This window comes from Meleagris gallopavo, chromosome 5, assembly GCF_000146605.3.
Source record: "Meleagris gallopavo isolate NT-WF06-2002-E0010 breed Aviagen turkey brand Nicholas breeding stock chromosome 5, Turkey_5.1, whole genome shotgun sequence".
Classification (NCBI taxonomy): Eukaryota; Metazoa; Chordata; class Aves; order Galliformes; family Phasianidae; genus Meleagris; species Meleagris gallopavo.
Window position 1 is genome coordinate 42,157,154 of NC_015015.2, and position 19,239 is coordinate 42,176,392.

The 19,239-nt window shown below is 38.2% G+C and overlaps 1 protein-coding gene across 1 annotated transcript in view; it reads right to left on the reverse strand.

Moving 5' to 3' along the window:
• The window catches only part of KCNK10 (potassium two pore domain channel subfamily K member 10), a 56,400-nt gene that overhangs the window by 22,421 nt on the left and 14,740 nt on the right, over window positions 1–19,239 (reverse strand). The window contains exons 2-4 of the mRNA XM_031553637.1: window positions 10,616–10,944; window positions 4,455–4,572; window positions 1,882–2,042 (exon numbers count right to left, since the gene is read on the reverse strand). Coding sequence (XP_031409497.1) covers window positions 1,882–2,042; window positions 4,455–4,572; window positions 10,616–10,944 — 608 coding nt within the window. The remainder of the gene's footprint in view (window positions 1–1,881; window positions 2,043–4,454; window positions 4,573–10,615; window positions 10,945–19,239) is intronic.

Below are 19,239 nucleotides of genomic sequence, written 5' to 3' on the forward strand. Positions count from 1 at the left end.
ATTAAATCAAGAACGGTTGCTTCACTTCTGGATTGTCTGATTAGTTTCAAACATATATGGTTTCTGATTATGTAAACAAAACATATTAATAATTTATATAGATACTATCATTATAATGATTATTATAATTTACCTTAGTAATAATAAAGTATATATTATGTATCTATGAGAAACAAAGTAAAAGCAGTAAACATATCTTGGGGATATATACATTGCTTTGGAAGCTCTCAAAATACCAAGGAGGAAAAGGAATAGTTTGGGTGATTATAAAAAACAAGCAACTGCATTAAAACAAGGAAAGAAAGGAATACTTTGAGTACCAAAAGAACTCCCATTATGTGCTGAAGAGCAATAATCTGTATTAAATATTAGTATCAGAATTCATCTATGAATCTCAAAATACTTCAAATAGGACATGTATTATTTTTATTTGTAAACTATCATGCTGACAGTTTAATGGTTTTGTCCAAGTCACCTAGAAAGCCAGTAGTACAGTTGAGAATTAATCAAAGACTTTCTGACTCACATTATAACTATTGTACTTCTGGGGGAGCAGAAGCAGACTGGAAGGTTCTAAGATTCCTTTCAGGTGAAGTAGGTATAGTAACAAGAAGCTACTCTGAAAAGAAAGTCATGATCTTGGCTATTTTTGTTTTTGCAGAACCAGCCAGCCTGAGTCACCTTTCAATAACCTTATTTTTAGTTCATAAAAATGTAGGCCATTTCCAAGAGCTCAGTCAGGCATGTAAATGGTTACTCACCCGTAATCAACCAGCCAACTTTTTCCACATTTAGTCTGACAGACACTCCTTATGGCTAGTCTGGGACACTTCACAGTAACTTAATTAAAAGGGAAATTGCTCATACTCCAGTTTAATACTCAATTATTTCCTTTAAAATACAGCTACAAGCAATTTGCTCTCATCTGTGGGAATGTTTTAGAAATAGATGCGCTATTTAGCGTAATATTTAGAAATGTTACGCTAACCAGTTTGGACAGCTTTTCATCTTCTCCATCCCTGGAAAGACTTACCTCCAGTTATGCTGCCTCCAAAGGAACCATCATACAAGTCACTTCTAGAAGTTCTGCTTCAAAGAGAGAATCCCTGAAGTGAACCATCAGCAAATTAGCAAATCATCATTTGCCAGGTCTGCAGCAGTGCTTGCAAAAGAATTGCTCTTGGTGGTATAGACCCAAAAAATAGATAGTACCAGCTAGAAGAAGGGAAATTATATGACCTATTCAAATCTAGAAAATCCACGCAGAAGTCTATGTACATAAGGTACATAGAGTGGGTAAACACAATGAAAACAATTATACGTACTGGTATTATACCAGTTCTTGTACCAGCAGATCTACTCTAGCGCATCGGCCTCTTGCAGTGAAAGTGTATCAATCAGGTATTTCTCTTTCCAAGTTTGTATTTACTCCAATAACTCTGATTTCCAAGTCCTTTAAGGTTTAGTAATAATACAGTCAGGACCTACTCAGCATCCCTCTTCCACCCGATATTATATAACTTCTCTCTATGTTCAGTGATCAGATATGCTTGTCAAAAATAACTTGTGGTGTTTGGAAGGCTGTTTTAAATTAGTCCTTGTAAAGAAGCTATTTTAGTAGATATATTCTCCAGAGATAACCTACAGTCATTGAAAAGATGATGGGTCCTCAGAAAGGAAATACAGAGCCTACTCCTGCATCACCATCTAGAGAAGTCTATTTCTTTCAACTGACTACAAGGGCTTTTAAGGAGATCAAGCATCTTCTCAGCTTGGAATGTAAATCCTTCAAGGTGCCTAACATGTAAAAAGGACTGCAGGTAACAGCAACAGAATTAAAATCAAGTTACACAATGGAAGCAAAAAACTGATAGAGCTTACTCTGAAAACCTTTTCCACCCTTGCGATACTCTTCCCAAAGATTGTTCCAAGTTGGTCTCCAATTCCAGCCAGCAAGAAGCCAAACAGAGGAATGCCAAAGATGGCATACAAGATGCAGAATACCTTGCCTCCAACAGTGCTTGGGGCAATGTTTCCATACCCTGTAGAGAAAAACAGTTGTTGGAAACTTCAAACTTATATGGGTCTTTTTAGAAAAACTAATGGGCTGTTACTGCAGAGATGCCTTTGTTCCACATGTGATTTCTATTTACAGATTTTCCATGGAATGATGTCACTTCCCAGGCAAGCTACCCATAGAGATTTAGTTCTTCACTTGTATACTCAGTTACCCATTTCTTCTATAAATTCAGGTCCTATTTAAAGTTCTTTTGTGATTAACTAATCTAGCTTGACTTATCATGGCACAAAGATCACGCAGTGCTGGCATGGTGCCTGCACACTGCTGCTCCTCTCAGGCTCTGTCAATTATTTCCTGACAGGACTGTGTTTCACCTGACGAGACTCATTTTCAGTGGTTAGCTCATAATTTCCTATCCCCTCACCACTCTGATGAGTAGAAAGAAAACACATTTGTACTGCCTCTTAAAGCCACAGGAAAGAATTTTTCAGATTTTGCAACACATAGGAAGGTAGCAGAATGTATTTAGGAACAGAAATATGAGGAATATATAGTACAATCCTATTTAATTTACATCCGAGATGGTTTGATCTGAAGGTGAACAAGAGACAACATGATTGTGATAATCAGCATTCTGTAACACTAGCACTGGATAAATCCATCTCTCACATGATGGAGAAAGGACTATGCTGATTCACAACACTATCTACGCTCCAAACCACAGTCCTTTTCATAGCTGCATCCGAGATCCCAGATTTCTCCTAAAAGTCTGAGAAAATTCAGGTTTCACTAGCCAGTGGACTGAGAATGACCAAGTAATCTACTGAATGCCTGCATAACAGGGATACTAACAGGGCTCTGGTGGATAAAATAAAACCATTTTCTTGCCCAGACACAATACGTAGACTTCATGCAACCTATAAAAATCTCATTCATGGAGAACTTAAAGCAGATATGGGCAAACATCCAAGTTCTTTTCAATAAGTTATTTTAATAGCAGATGCCAAAGACTATGCTTACATAAACTATGCCTATAAAGTGGCATTTATTTCAATGAGTAATTTAAAAGCTTGCCACTTCGGTCTACTGAGTAAACAAATATTTAGGGAGGGTTTTATAAACATTTGATTCAGAAATGTTTTCTTTATCTCCACCGCCTGCTTTTATGCTGCCATTAAAAATACATGGCAATGTAGCTTAGCATATAGAGGACCACACAAAGGAGTATGCTTTACGTAATCACTCTTTCATCCTCATCCTGACAACAAAGTAAAGGCACAAGACTCCACCGATCTAAGGGTACCAGGACTCTACTGTTTGGGCAAAACAGCAAGTCTTGCAAATGCACCAGGTTATTTTGTTGTATTAGCCATGTAAAGAACTTGCAGAAATCAGACTCTCATGATTTAAGTGAGAAGAATACTTAAAAGCAATGCAAATAAAAAGCAAAAAAAGTTTCCAGTGGTTTCTAAACTCTTGACTCCTAACCAAGACAGCACTGAAATCAAGCTTAAAATTATAAAGCCAGTGTATGATTATCAGGAGATTAACTTTGCCACGAGTGATATCAGTTTATCTTATTTTCCCTCAGACCTGAATAATGAAAATCCAACTTCTCCATCTTTGAGTAACTGCTTCACAGAAGACAGGACAGAAATCCTAGCACACCTAATGTAAGCATTCAGAGATGAAGGCACTAAATATACTGGACACAATATACAGGAGACACAAATGACAAGGGCCTGAATAACAAATTTACTAAAATCAGTGGTTCAAGAAAAGAAAATGGAGCTTGTTAGAACACTCTTCACATAACAGAGAAAAAAAGTAAAAATATTTCAAGGCTACAAATTCCAGAATGGTAATTTTTTTTTTCTTGCATAATCTACAATTTGTGACATTCCTTCCAGTAACATATTACCAGTATGAAAATAAGGAAGTTTTTTAAGATATAATGTGTTAATTATGTGGATACAATTCCAGTTACAAGTAGTAGTGCAAAAAAAGAAATTTTGTACCAAATTTAAGATTATATATCAAAATTGATGAAAGAGAGCTACTCATGGATGAATTAACTTTTAATATTAAAATTCAAATTCCCAACAACATATAACAGTTATTTCATCTAGTACTGATACTTGATCTTTCAAGTGATAATTAAGTTCACCTGCCCTAACATTAAGAACAGCATAATAAACCCTCAGCTACATCAGTGCTACTTGTTTTCAGTTCAGCATTGTTTTTCCACCCTAATTATGGAAACAGCTTCTGATTATTTACCCAGAGGCCCAATGCCCTTGAGACACAACAGAGGCACACCTCCTGAGAACTGGAATACAGATTAGCCACTTCTTTGCGATCTACCTTCCACAGATGTACTTGTAATCCAGCTCTCGATCTGACTATGTATTTTAACAGATAAACATAAACATACCTATTGTTGTGATGACTGTTCCAGCAAAGAAAAAGGCACTTCCAAGGTCCCAATGACTGCTGTTGTTAGAGGAATTTCCTATGGGACTGACTCCTGCATTATCTGCATCAATAGCATGCTGCAAAGAGAAAGACAACAAATCAGCCTTGTGTGTGCTTACAGTATCCTACACAAATAAGTATAGGCTCCAAAAATAATTTATTAGGGCTATGAGAACAGCTTAGATTTACTTTTTAATACCTGCTCCAAGTACATTAGTATCCTCTGCACACAAGATCTGAATCTATGACTAAACCAAACAGATATTGGAGTGAAATAAAGACACAATACATAGATAAATGACAAAAGATACAAAGCACTGGAGAAGCAGAAGTCCAACACCAAAAGAGATCCATAAATATTGTTCTTGCAGCAGTAACTGTCAGAGGAAGAAATTCCCCAGTGGGAACAGCTGAGGTTGGAAGCAGCAAGAAAGGTGGTAAATACAAATAATGTTCATGAGGTCAACTGAAGCTAGTCAGCCAAAGATTTTATTTCCCAAGCAATTGATAATTGATAAGGTTTTTTATATTCAATGCTAACTAAAGTAAAAATTATATATAAATATGCCATTTAAAATGGACAAATAACTGCGGAAACAGGAAACAACTTTGCAGTCAGGGATTGGGGGACGGAGAATGAGGATGGAGAATGGGGACAGAGGGAATGGAGAATGTCTGCAAGCATCCCATGGTTGACAAAAAGGGGTCAGAGAAGCCACTTCTAGCAGCAAAGTAGTGTGAGTTGTGAAGCTTTGAAGTTGGCTTAAGCCAACGTGAGTCTACTCAGAACCGCACCTGCTGAAAATTACATGTTTTTGCTTGGCCTAGTATCAGCTAATCTGCTCTCCCACTACAAGTTCAAAAACACTAATGCCAAAAACACTAGTGTCAACATAGGGAAAAGATCTGGAGAAGAGGCACACAAATACAGAGGTGAGGTGTATCTAAGGAGATCAGTACAGGACAACTCTTTTCAGTACTGTTTCTGTCAGGCAAAGCTGACCATAAAATTACAGAATGAGCAAACTCCAGACTAGAGTGGACTAGTTACATGAAGCCAGCAGGGCACCTCAGTGCCTGTCCATATGTGAGGAAATAAAAATTTAGAGAAAGAAAGCGTTTAGGACCAAACCCTTTGAAAGGGCTTCTGTACCATTGCTGGCATACTGCAGGTGCTGTGAGAGCAGAGATCATTTGTTTACCCAGAAGAGCATAAATCAGCATAACAGGTTGCCTGTTTAAATAGGCCATGACATGCTGTCAGCTACCCTGGCACCTTACTTCTGTCAAGGAATGCTGGTTGCCTTCCCCATGAGTGTGAATGTCATAGAGCTAATTGCAACACTTAAAACACATTTGAGTTTGCACAGTTTAGCAAGTCTGTTAGGGCCAAACACTGAATGGTGAATCCCCCATTGCCTTAGGTAGCTTATAGCTTCTCAGTTTCCCTTCACATCCACAGCAAATCATATTCTTTTTCTTTAAAGCTTGTCTGACATCATTCATTTATAAATATCCATCTACTTCATTGCATCTGATAAATACGCAGTACTTTGTGATGAATATATTAGGAGAACAGGAAGTGGGCAGGAAAAGCAGAGAAGTCTTGCAGCTACCAGCAATTAATATGCAATTTTGGGTCATGTAATGATTAAAGGATCCCTTTACCACCACCGTCACCAGGAGTTCGCCTAAACAGATGTATCCTGCTAAATAAAGACTCGCACAAAACTCAGGGACAACCTCAATGGCAAGACTCTCTCACTTCACACAGATCATGAAATTTTACGCATTTCCCATCTGTAAATATTCAGATCTAAGTCCAGAGGGGTCCCTACTCCCTGTAAACGTCTCCGCTGAGTTCTGGAAGAACATATCTACAGAATAGCTGCAGAATTCTGCACCATCCCCAGCTCAGTCAGTCACTGAAACTGAAATATCTTCACAGGATGTTCCCTGTCTTGTTTACCTTCAGGGGAAAAGTAGTTCAGAACTCTAATCAAAAGTGCCCATCAGAAATATGAACTCTTCCTAGCATAATTAGCCAGTAACATCTGACTTGTTCATTTCAAACTCCACTTCCTTTTCAGCTTACAGGCTAACTCATTAGAGTTGCTGTAGTCATTAGTGGACATGGATAACATGATTAAGCTCCTAAGTGGTGATTTTTTATTTTTTATTTTACTATAATCACTCCCACTCCTAAATGAAACTCTGAAGGAAAAGGGGGAAAAAAACAGACCACCAATAACCTACGTAAATAACTTGTTACAGCAGCAAGCCACACCCTTACATCATGGTGCAGGGCTTATTACAGAAGTGGGGCTCATTACAAAAGCTTTTACCCACACGTGGTGCACAGACTGCACAGGAAGAATATCAATACCTTTATCACACCCCCAGAAATTACTACACCAAAACACACTGAAGGTCTTCTTTCCTGCCTCTCCTGGTTGTAAATAGCTTAACCTCTTCATAAAACCACAAAGTGTGCATTATTACAAAGGCAAGGTTTTTTTTTTATTTATTTTTATTCCCGCTACAAATAAGCTTATGCCATGAGTATGGGAACTGCTGAATCACAGCCTGTACCTCTGATTGATCACCTGAGGCAAGCAATGAGTCAGCCATGGGAGCACAGGTGAAGGCAAATCACCTGTGCTGCAAGAAGGGGTGGAGCTTGGCTCCACCTCTCCTAGACCCCATTTAAGAGCTGACTACTGGGGGGAAGGATCTCCTTCTGGAGATCTCTCCTTTTGGAGTTTTCTGACAAGCCTAGGGCAAGTGTAAACTCTTTATCTATTCTTTTTGGTGTAATAATCTGCTTAGCCAAACTCTCTTTTGTATTTCTTAATTACAACACCTGTATATTCATTGATTATACAGCTATGCCATGAGGAAAAAAAACACTTCTCGTAACTGTGTAAACATATGTAATTACTAATGTTTTTTTTTTCCAGTTTTATATCCAATCACTTCAGTCCAGCTGCCTTCTGTGATATTTTCAAATGGGTACAGTACAGTTAAATTCAGTTAAAATAACTGAAGTTTCATTCTCTTTTACTGTGTTCTTTATTTCCTTTCTCTTACACTCTGAAAATTCATCTTCAGAAGTGCTGGAATAGGGTATCTGATTTTGTCATTATTTCACTCTGTCATTCACCACTGATTCAAGTAGTAGATCACATAAGGCAGTGAACAATGAATTTGTTTCACCACAACAGAAATCTTCAGAAGCAGAAATAAGGTTTGTACAGTGTAAGAACTTCAGGTGGAACAAGTTAAACTGCACTAGGAAACACTTCTTTGTCTTCAGAAGAAAACACCTCTCTGTCATTGTGTTAGTATTAGACAGATCAGGACTAAACATGAGATAAATACAAATTTTAAATAACTTTAATCTAGATTTGTGTCTTAATAGATGTTTACGCTGCTTGCATCACTATATTTCTTCTGAAGTCTCTGAATAAACTTCACTTTCTGAACTTAGCAAATCAGTTGGGCAATTCACATTTGTACAACCACTGACAGTATTTGGGCTGTTGAAGATAAATTTTCAAACCACGCCTCATCCACATTGAATTTTTCACATCTTCCTTGTACAGTATCGTACATCCTCTTTGCAGATTTCCCAAAGGAGAATGCTTTGTAAGATTTTCTTTTTCCATCATTAGTTTAACAAAGACACTTTTCCTTAGAAAATTCTTCCAGAACCATCCCCATAACGAAAGAAAACATGCCAGTTCTAAGGTCTCTCTTTTTTCATATTCTATCTGGAGGCTATCAGGTAATCAAATGACATTAATAAAAAAATAGTTCCCTCAGTCAGATGATAAGTGCACAGCAGCCAGGACCCACAGAGGCTGTCACGTCAGTCTGAAATCACAGCTGTAAGGGCAGATGCCACATTTGGTGCAATGCAGTCATCCATTCTGTCAACTAGGGAGATGTTGCTTTTGAGATCATTGACATGAAGGCATGAAAGCACAATATTAACCCTGACATTATCTTTGAGCAGTGGTTTACTGTTCTGTGCAAGTCAGTTACGATCAGTTTTCTGTACCAGCACACCCAGCTACACCCCTAGCACCAGGTTCACCCCCAGACTTACAAAAAAATCCAAAGGAAGTTGTTCTTTATTGACAAATCTGTCTCAATATTTCACATTACTTAGCTTTAAGACATTCACATGCTAAGCTACTAAACCCATTTAATTTATCTTTGCAAAATGATTTCCCGTTACCTGTGATAATGCTCGAGAATGTACTGAAATCTCAAAAGCCAATAAGATTTGTTCAGAACGTTTGCCTTCTAAACACACAGCATGCCTGCTTATTATTTCAATATCACCCCTTTTGAGGCAAAAGAAAGAAAAAAGATTGTGCATAGTAAAGAATTAAAATTGATACGTAGCTTAGGCTAGAGAAGGGGGAGCTATTTGAAAATATTTCTACTAGTCTGTTTCCAGGAGTCTACTCTTCTGTTGAGGTGCTTAGCTTGTTTGTATCTGTTGTGCAGCCTACTCTCTGCAATACGCAAAGCATATTGCACGTCTTTAAGTAGTGACATTTCCCACCCCTCCCCCTTCACAAAAAAAAAACAAAAAACAAAAAAACAGAAAACACCAACTTTAATCCTCTAATCATTACATCAGACTAAGGAGGTGAGGAAAATGCTAATCTCTGCAAAACTGCCGTGAGAAATGCATGTAATGCATGTAAGCCAATATCTTTGACCAGAAGAGTTCACACTGCAAACTAAGCATATTCACCTGTCTTTTGCAGACAGATGAAGGGTGTGATCCAAGCCAGCCCTGATCCAAAAGCTGTATAGTTACATCAGCACTATGCTGCTTCCTTAGCTAAAGTACCAGGCTGCACAAACACAGGTACACAGCTTCTGACTCAGAACTGACCTGTCTTCTGTGAACATACAGTACAAGCAGGGAGTGCCCACATCTATCTGCAAAGAAACAGAAAAATGTTGTTTGGCTTAGGAGAAGCAGAAGAGCATTGCTATCTGCACACATGGGCAGGGGAAAGGAATCGATTAAGCAGTGGGGAGGGGGAGGGAGGGAGGAAGGTTGGCTACAGAAGACCGACTACAAAGATGAATTTAGGCTGGAAACTAGCAGAACACTTTTGTTGCCACAGCAATGAGATACTGGAACAGTTTTCTAATGGAAATACTATGTCTGTAATACCTTGTAAAATGAAGTTTGTTTTACTTCTAATTATATAGCAAAATTGGGTGGACAGACACAATAGACCAGGATACAATTCTGTGTTCTTCAAAACAGAGACTGAAATCACAATGGGGCTCCAGTATGACACCCCACACCTAAATATATTGTGCTCTTGGAGAGCTCAGACAAATTCAGGTCTGAAATAAGTTGGAGTTCAACTTCGGTGTTGGACACTGTTGGAATACACTCTTTCAGTATCTCACATCTCTTATCTAATCTCCATTTTCTTCAAGATCAGCGATTGATATGTTTCTACATGGAATCCTAAAAGATACTGTACTGAAATGTGATCAGTGAGATCCATATTTTCCTAGTCTAGAATGTTAAACAATGAAAAGTAACTCTACTTTTGATTGAGCTGTACTGCATGTTAATTCATCCTAGATATTTAGTCCTTATTTACTTCAAAATTTATTCTAAAACTTTTCATATTAAACTGAACTAAAAAATTTTTAGTTCTTAAATGCAGATTACTTTTTATTTTAAACTGTGTACTTTCACAATCATTCATTTACCTAACATTCTCGGTAGCAAACCCATAAGTTACTGTGCCTGTCACTTCAAAATTCTTGACAGAATATGTATTTCGTAATTCCCACCTACCATATTTTATTGCCTCTCTTTGTTGCTGTGTTTAATGTTGGAGAAAGAAATTAGACTTCATATCATTTGAAAACTTAGAGATGTTTTGAAAATTTGTCACCTCATAAAAAATGTGTACCAAATATTAAGTTCCAATTTTCTTTGCACAGATTTTTAATTATTCTAGTGAAGACACTTAATTTCTATTTACATCATTCCATAAAGCTGATCAGAGAACTGCCATACTGTTCACACTGATGTCTGAGAAATACTGTTGTCTTCATATACCCTACCTGAATCAGTGTCTCCAGCTCTAGCTGGGTTACACAAACATGTTCCCGAAGAAAGTCTGCCTTCTCCAGTGCAATGGTATTCTTCTGCCTGCTCTCAAAGGGCTGCTCCAGGGCACGGAAGACGAGTCCTCCAGCCACCAGGTATACTACAACCACGACAAAGATGGCCACCACAGTTTTCCACTTCATGACTGTCTGCAGGCCTTGAGAAGGTGCTTCCATGGTAGCGACAACCATTGCTCGGGAGGAAACAGAGAGCCGTGGAGACGCGTAATGCCCGTTTGTTTTGGGCTCAGGTTCACAAGCTGGCACTGGTGAGGGAACAGCCACTGAAACACAAAGTAAAAGCCTTTACTCAAAATCAGCACATGAACCTGATCTTCATACACAGTTTTCCTAAGTACCATTTTCAAGTTGCATCAACCACATTATTCACATAGGTATAATTCTTCTCACCTGGAAGGGTCCATATGTTTTTTGCACATTCATACATAGGTCACTTCTAGAGTTTTTTTACCCATTACCTTTAGAACAGGACAGAGGAGCTGTATAAGCAAAAACTTCAGAGAGACTCAGAAAATCATTTATCCAATAAGAACATGAAAATTTTTACTAGTTAGGATATGCATTACTCAAGGTGATGTTTGCTGAGGGACCTTTGCAGGAATTTATATAATTAAATCATTGTAAAAATAGTATCAATAGTGCTCTAGGAGACAGAACTGTTAACAATCAGTGATCACTACTGACCCAGTACTGAGACAAACAGACAATGCTTTGCAAATCAAAATGCTGTTGGGTGCACACCAGCGAAAGCAATCCTGTATTATTTACAAGTATCCACAAAACATTAGTTCTAAAAATTATCTTAAAGCCTGGCAGCTTCATAAATTTTAGAACAAGTCTTTCTTAAGCTGAAGCATAATCCAGCTACCTGAATGTCAGTCGCTCATGTGTGCCAAATGTGAACAGAGACCTTCAATTAATCAGATTTATTTAAAACTTAAGAACTGAACTAGACAGATCCAAACCAATATGGCCTCTCAGTGCAAAACAGAGCACGGTGCAGAGTGAAACAAGCACAACAAGGTGGATGGCAGACCTACCATCTTGGGACTGAGATTGCATAGCTGCATGACCCTAGCGCTACATCAGAGCTAATGAGCCCTGAATTTCAGCTAGATTTATTAGTCTAATCGCTATGCGAAGCTACCAAGGCATCCAAATCAAAGCTGGCTTGCCCCAACTAGTTCAGGGATCTCAGCACCACATTTCCTTTCTCTCTATTGTTAGTGGTAGCACTGGCAGAACAAGGCCAGGTTCCTCAGCATCTACTGGTGTAATGGTAGCAAATGAAGGATTTAAATCTGATGGGTTTGTTTTAAACACACTTACTGTAATCTTACCGCAGTGCAGCTGTCACTGACCTATAATTTATTTGAAACCATTTATTTGATTTATTTCATTTTAGTCTTAAATTGGATTACCTTTAAAGTACAGTCAACTTAGCTGCATTCTCTGGACTTATTCCCAAGGCTTCTTTGCTATTATGTTCAGAAGGTAAAGCAGAAGAATTTACAGCATCTGAGCAGAGTGGCAGTGTATGCAAATTCTATAGTATTTGAACTGTTTGAGGTGGCCTACGACTCCTTTCCATCAGAAAACATTTTATGGTACTTAATGATTTAAAGAACTCAGTTGTTTATTAAAATCACATTTTCCTAGAACTGATACATCTCTTTAGCATCATACTGAGGATAGAACTTCCAGATGAGTTGATAACAAGAAACTTCATAAGCCGACAGTTGCTTTACACTCACAATTAATATTTCTCTTCATATGTATCTTCAGATAAATCCTTAGAAAGGATCCAGGATAAGACAAAAAGCCTCTGAGTTGGACTCCCCTTCTGTTATCTCATTTTTGCAATATGTGTTGCACAATTGCTTAGCTTGACCATCAAAAGATCAGTAATGGTTCCCAATATGTATCAGATAGGATGTAGTGACATGAAACATCTTATATCTGAATCATAACAGCTCCTTACTGAACTAAGACAAATTTCGGTATTCCCAGAAATGGTTTAGCTGATGTACATCCATGCATCTTAAGTTCTGTGAATTCCATGGTTCATGTGGTAAGAAGAAAGAATTCACACAGCTATGACCTTGACTGGCACAGTCTGGTATAGGCTGAGAGATGTTTCAGTGTAGGCAGATTCCTAATTTTGATACCCCACAAATAATTTATCTTTACTCATCTGAACAAGTGGTCAAGAAGCAGAGTTAGAACTGCTTTTGTGAGTTTTCTTTTCTGCTCTGCTAGTATAAATGTTGTTTCTTATTCTTGTCATGATTCTGGCAAAATATTAATAACAGTTTTGGAGAAATATCATGGTTTGTTTGATTCTCTCTTTAGAGGAAAATATATTGTACTTGTTTAAGAAAAAGATGGGAAGTTCAGAACGGGGAACAAAAAGGGTTCTTTTGAATATTGTTTAACAGCTCAAAGGATTAGTGCTTGCCTTGCTTATCTCTAAAATAAAAGTTAATTTGTTTAATAATAACTGTGTTAAAGGCTTTCGTTTTCTGTTAGTAGTTACCCTAAATGTATGTAAAAATTTTGATCCTAAAGTGTTTTGTCAAATATAAATGAACACACAGGAAGACTCTACTAGAGCAGCTAGTTAAGCAACTGACAGGGAACAGGGATGGTTTTCTTACAATGCTGACACAGAATGCACAACTGCAGTTAGCACCCCTCAGATGTTTCAGGATAGATTTAAAGCAGCAGTTAGACACTTTATCCAAAAAACAGAGTAGATATTCATCCCAGCAGTTGTCATCACTCTATGAGAAAACTTAGGATCAAGGTAAGTGAGAAGTCCTGAGCATTCCAAAAAGCTATAGACAGGAAAACAGCATTCAAAGCTCAGATTGACAGAGAAAGAATCATAAAATCATGTATTGCTAGGAATAAAGCATCATGATGAAAGGGTCAGAAATGTTTAACAAGTTCCTCTCATAGCTATATCTGTAATTGACTTGTTTCACTGCATGGAAATAAAGGAATTCATTTCCTACATGTTGCAAGTTTCTCTAATATTCTGTGATTTGATTATGGTACAAACAAAAAGTACAAGAGAAAAGGATTCATTTGTAATAAATGTAGAACAGTATCTGTTTTATTAATCCATGTTTTTAAAAACAAGTCACTGTTCAGACTGGCTTTGCCCAGAACAGAGTCCTTTGTTAAATCATATCAAAGGAGACTTAGTCTGCCTCATTAGAAGCAGTGATAAACCTCCAGTCATGTGCATGCACTAAATTGGTAGACAAGTAGTCTCAAATGAAAGGATACCTTTCCTTTTTCAAAGGAAAACACCAGTATTATGACACAGTCCTTAAGCAGTGAGAGAAAGCCTTGGATAATTTTCAAAATAAAACAAGGGAAGATTCTAGCAATACAGATCAAATTAAAAGTTAGCATCTGAGGAGTTGTTCATCTCTTAATAACACCACTGCCTGCAGTTGACATATTTTCTGAACAAGGCAGCCATGTTCTGCATTGGTAAAGTGAGCTGCTGAAATACCTAAGATTTCTTCTAATAGCCAAGATAATAAAGGAATCAAAGGAGCTCTTGCCCACTGACCGTCGGGAGACTGGGGCAAAGCAAAACCCTGTAGTGTAAAACGTTATTGAAGCAGCACAACACAAGACTTTTCCTTGAGTTAAAAATTGTTTTTGATATTGCATATACACTTTGCTTTAATCATTTGTTTGTGGCTGCAAATTAAACCTTCAAGAATTTGATCACCTAAATTAGAAGATTTTCTTCTCACTGCAGAAGCACAAACATACTACCAACAGGACTCGTGAAGTCTAGAAAAGATTCAGTTGTCTGATATCTCTTATTTCCACAAAGACATTAAAATATAAAAAAATATTATTCCCAAGGCAAATTCTGCAGAGGTAAAATCCTTTTCCAGCCCATTATAAAACAACTCAATGATCTAGAAAGACTTTTCTATTTCCTGTCAATTCTCAAAATTTATCAGGGGACAGTGCTAATTTGCCGTTGTCTTTAAACCACAGCTTTGGCAAGCAAGTGCCATGCAAACCTCAGCTTTCTCAGCACAGATGAGGAGAAGGATTTGTAAGCAACAATCAGAAGCTGGATGGCAGAAAAAGACTCAAGTTGTACTTCTTCCTAACTACCATATGAATTCTAGAACTTTCCTTGTGATTTCTGAATGCCTGACTTTGGTAATTCTACATTGATGAATCACCACCATTTCCAACATAAACAACATGATAAAATTATTCACATTGCAGCAAGGGAGACTGAGATTGGGCACTGTGATGGAGAGCTCTAATGGTTTTAAAGCCCTGGAATATATGGAGAGATTATATAGAGAGATTGATGTTTCTAAGAACAAGTTAGACAAACATCTGCCAGGAATATCTAGGTGTAGCTGGCCCTGCTTTGCAGCAGCAGGATGAGCCAAATAACTTGCTACAAGTTGTGAAAATAGTTCTATTTTAAAGGGAACATTTCCAGACAGAGAGGTTCAAAGTACAACTGCCTCAAATGAGTGGCATCAAACAAGTACCAAACTGCTGAGAGGAGGTCCAGATGGCTTTTAAGTATGAAAGCTTAAGTATGGCTTTGATACACTGACCCACACATAGATGACTACCCTATCCAGTATACTAAGAACATACTAGGTACTGAAGAAGTCTGGTTTTAGAGGAGTTTCTCAGTAGCTTTAAAAAACATTATCTTTTTAAAAGTATGGACCCTTTTCTGTGGTATTCCTGTAACAAAATCTACCTGTGAAAAAAATGTAGGTCAATTTTAATTGAATACATTATATAGTGCTTTTATTTTCTTCCATGATCCACTGTTGCATGAACACACAGGAATGTGTGAATACTATCATAAAAGTATAATAGAGCATTTTTGACACATCTGATGCAAACATTGACTTCATAGGATTCAGCACAGAAACAGATGGAGGATGTATAGACTTAGGCATTCATAAGCCCTGTAGTTGGCTTTGAGTTTAATACATGAGTCAATGCAAAATGAGTGAGCAGAAAGCCTGCAGATTCCCAGCAGACCAGGAGGTACACTCAGTGAACTGCAATTAGGCCCATGGCTTGCAATACTTCTCTGCAGGCAGCCAACATTTCTGAGATGTACTACTGGACACTTCATCTCTCATTTTAGTGAATCCAGACAAGGAAGACAATAAAGTACTTTCAGTTCAAGTAAAAATATTCTTTGATGTGCATCTTAAGGTAAGTATCTGTACATGCCCCAAAATTCACATAGGACAGGAAGTTTTTTTTTTGCTTTCTTCAAAATTTTACATAGTCATGCAGTCAAAATTTCCCATGGAGTCTTCCTTATCTTTGTCTTAGAACTGGAAATTGAATTTGAATTTCAGAGGGATGTGATCATGCAGCTTCGTTTCAGAGAAAATTCATGATCAAGTCATCCTTCCAACTGCTTTCACAAGATCCTATGCTGTGTTATCAGCACTTGTACATTCTTTAGCGCTGCTGAAGGAGACAGCATTACCTCCGCTTAGAAATATGATATTTTGCCAAGTGTGTGAAGTTTCAGCAAAGACCTGGAGTGCCAAGGCTCAGAAAATTCTGTGACATGCTAGCCAAATCCAGTTCAATTTCTCTAAAGTGGTCACTAAAAATAAAAGAACCTACCTTTTCTCAAATTGATAGTAAAGACATGGGGGATGAAGGGATTCTGAAGGATGTATTTTTTGTAGTGTCCTTTCAGGAGCTTCATTTATTTCATTTCACTGTCCAGAGTATTATAGTTGCTTGCCCCTCCCCTACCACCACTCTTCTGAAATGGCCAGAAGTTGCAGTTAGCATCAGAAGCTTCCTGATGAACCAGCATGGAAAGGCAAGAAGAAGCATAGCCTGCCAATAAATGACATATAATCTTGAGCTCTTAGGTTATGGCTCATCTCCAAAGAGAAGCTTCTGAGGGAGAAGGGTCTGTAAGTATTTCATTCAAATATCACAACCTCCCCCACGTCCCCCAGGTGATTTCAGCTGCTGGCTGCTTGGGTTAAGATCACAAGGCTGTGTCTGGAAGCCAGAGCAAGGACAAGGGGTATGCCAGAGGAAGAGATGAGGCTATCAGTGTATTAAGGTATCATCCATATGCACTTCTCATGAATATGTCGCAAGCGGAAAACACATGAGGGTTTATGGATAGTGGGAATTTATGTGTCAGAAAGTAAGCATGAGGAAAGTAATGAAAAATAGAAGTTTCTGGCCATGTGTAACAAAAAAATCATTAAGCCATTAAATTTTTGCATTATGAGGATGTGGCTAATCATTTCCAGGCCACCTGCTTTGCTTGCTATTTCAGCCTCCTCCTTCCCTTCTTCGTCTCTGCTGTGTGTGTTTTTCTTTAAACACGTTTTGTAATGTAGAGCATCCATTCAACCAACACAATAAATGTACAGATTTTTACACACAGGACAATAGAAAATCTGTCTCTAGTTTAGAAAATCTGGCTTTTAGAGCAAAAGTCCCAGTAGACCATGATTGTGTCTGCTTTTGTGTCTGTGCAGCATCTTTGCATGATGTGGGCTAATTGACAGGTGACATTCCAGCTGTGATCAAGGAATGGGAGACAAAATCCTGCCTGCAGGCTACGATTACACACGGGACAGAACACGAGTATCCCTGTGGCTGTTGTTCTGGACTGGGGCATAATAATAAGCGCTGCTGTCTGGTGGCTGCTGCATCCATACAGTCACAAGAAAATTGCTTTCAGTGTCAATGTGTTTGAAGCTTTTTTGGCTCTGGTCCCTTTGCAAATCCTCAGGGTTCAACCACAAGATTTGAGCAGTGAGAGTTGCATCTAGCCTTCCACACAAGAGGAATTTCACCCTCCTGTTTGTACAGCACTTTGCTGGAAACAGCTGTTAAAGTGAGAAGCATTACTATTACATTTTACTGCTCATGAAAGCAAAGCTAGGCATATTGTTAGCTTGAAAAATGCACAGAGTGCCTCTGAGCGTACAGCTTTTTACTGCAGCAGTACCCCACTGGTTAAATCTAACACTGTTTTCCCTGAAGTGGGATCTCTAATGCAGTATTACTGCTGCTGACTTCAGCAACATCTCAGCAGCCTGCTGCAAACACAGTCATCAGTAGCAAGGCACTCAGCTAAGTATGGAAAGAGAGACAGGTAAAGGCAGAAAGGGCAACTAACATTAAAACAAAAAGACTGAATGTAGACTGAAAGTAGCACTATTCACTCCCAATTGAACTAGTCCCAGAGTGGTGCAGGGAGAAGACAGTAGGACCATGATAAGTTATAAAACTGCATGAGGCATACAGTCAGCATTTCATCCTATTACAATATAACACTACAGAAATACAGGAAAAGTTCATACACTGAGTTCTCTCTGTTGGTGGGGAGAGAAATGTCAGTAATACGTACTACAGGGAATCATGTCTAACCAGTGCCTCGCAATCTCTGGCAGCAGCAGCACTGGGGAAAATGTCATATAAAAGAGCTTCTGCAATTTTTGAATTATTTGCCATAAATTCCCAGCCAGTGCTTGAAATTATGATTCTTGATATGTTTCCAAAGAAATCTACATAAATCTGCTTTATTTGTTATAACTGATATGTACTAATTAATAGCTCTTGGAATATCCCAGCTGCTTAATTGATTTGGAATGCAATTTTTATGAGAAAACAAGAAAGAACCACTGATTTATAATATGGCTTATACTCTTCTTCATTAGAAAAACTATAGTTCATACAAAATAAATAAATAAATAAATAAATCTTAAACAGCCAAAACTGTTTTGCATTAAGATCTCTCCTTTCGTAGCTATAGCTTCCCAACTATCCAAAGAGTCTTCAAAGAACAGTGATGCTGGCACACTGGAGATCAGAAGGATTAGTAGAATTTAAGTGTCTATGCCACTCCCAGGAGTTTCTTTAGAGGCAGACACGAAACTTCTCTATGCAGCAACTCATCAGAATGAATTTTGCCTTCTACTGAAAGATGCTGTCAAACCTATTTGATAAGAGGTTTTTCCAAGTCTTATAGTTGTATTTTCCAGTTTCTCCTGTCCACACTACCAGAGTATGCTTCCATATAGTTGTGCAGCAAGCTGTCCAACTAAAACCAAGTACTGGGCTATCTGATCTCTATGGTAGTGTACTGGATTTATGTGGCAAGGTGTTAGCAGCAGGGAGGCTACAGGCCTGTCCTGTGCTAGGCAACACGGTTTCAGCCAGGTCCACAGCAGATCCAGTGCAGGACATAGCAAGCCCTTCACTGAAGCTAGTGGGGTCTCTCTGAAAATATATATATAAAAAAAGGCAAAGAAATTAGTAAAAAGTGTGTGAGAAAATACCCAGCAGACAGCAAGGTCAGAGAAGAGGGAGAGGAAAATGATCTCCATGTGCTGGTGGAGACACTCCTCTGCTGCTCAGAAGTTTTGAATGAATCCACGCCTTTCCATGCAGCTCATGGAGATGACTATGCTGGAACAGAGATCCATATAGCAATCTGTGGAGAACTCTGCTTCAGAGCAAGTTCCTGAAGAACTTCAGCC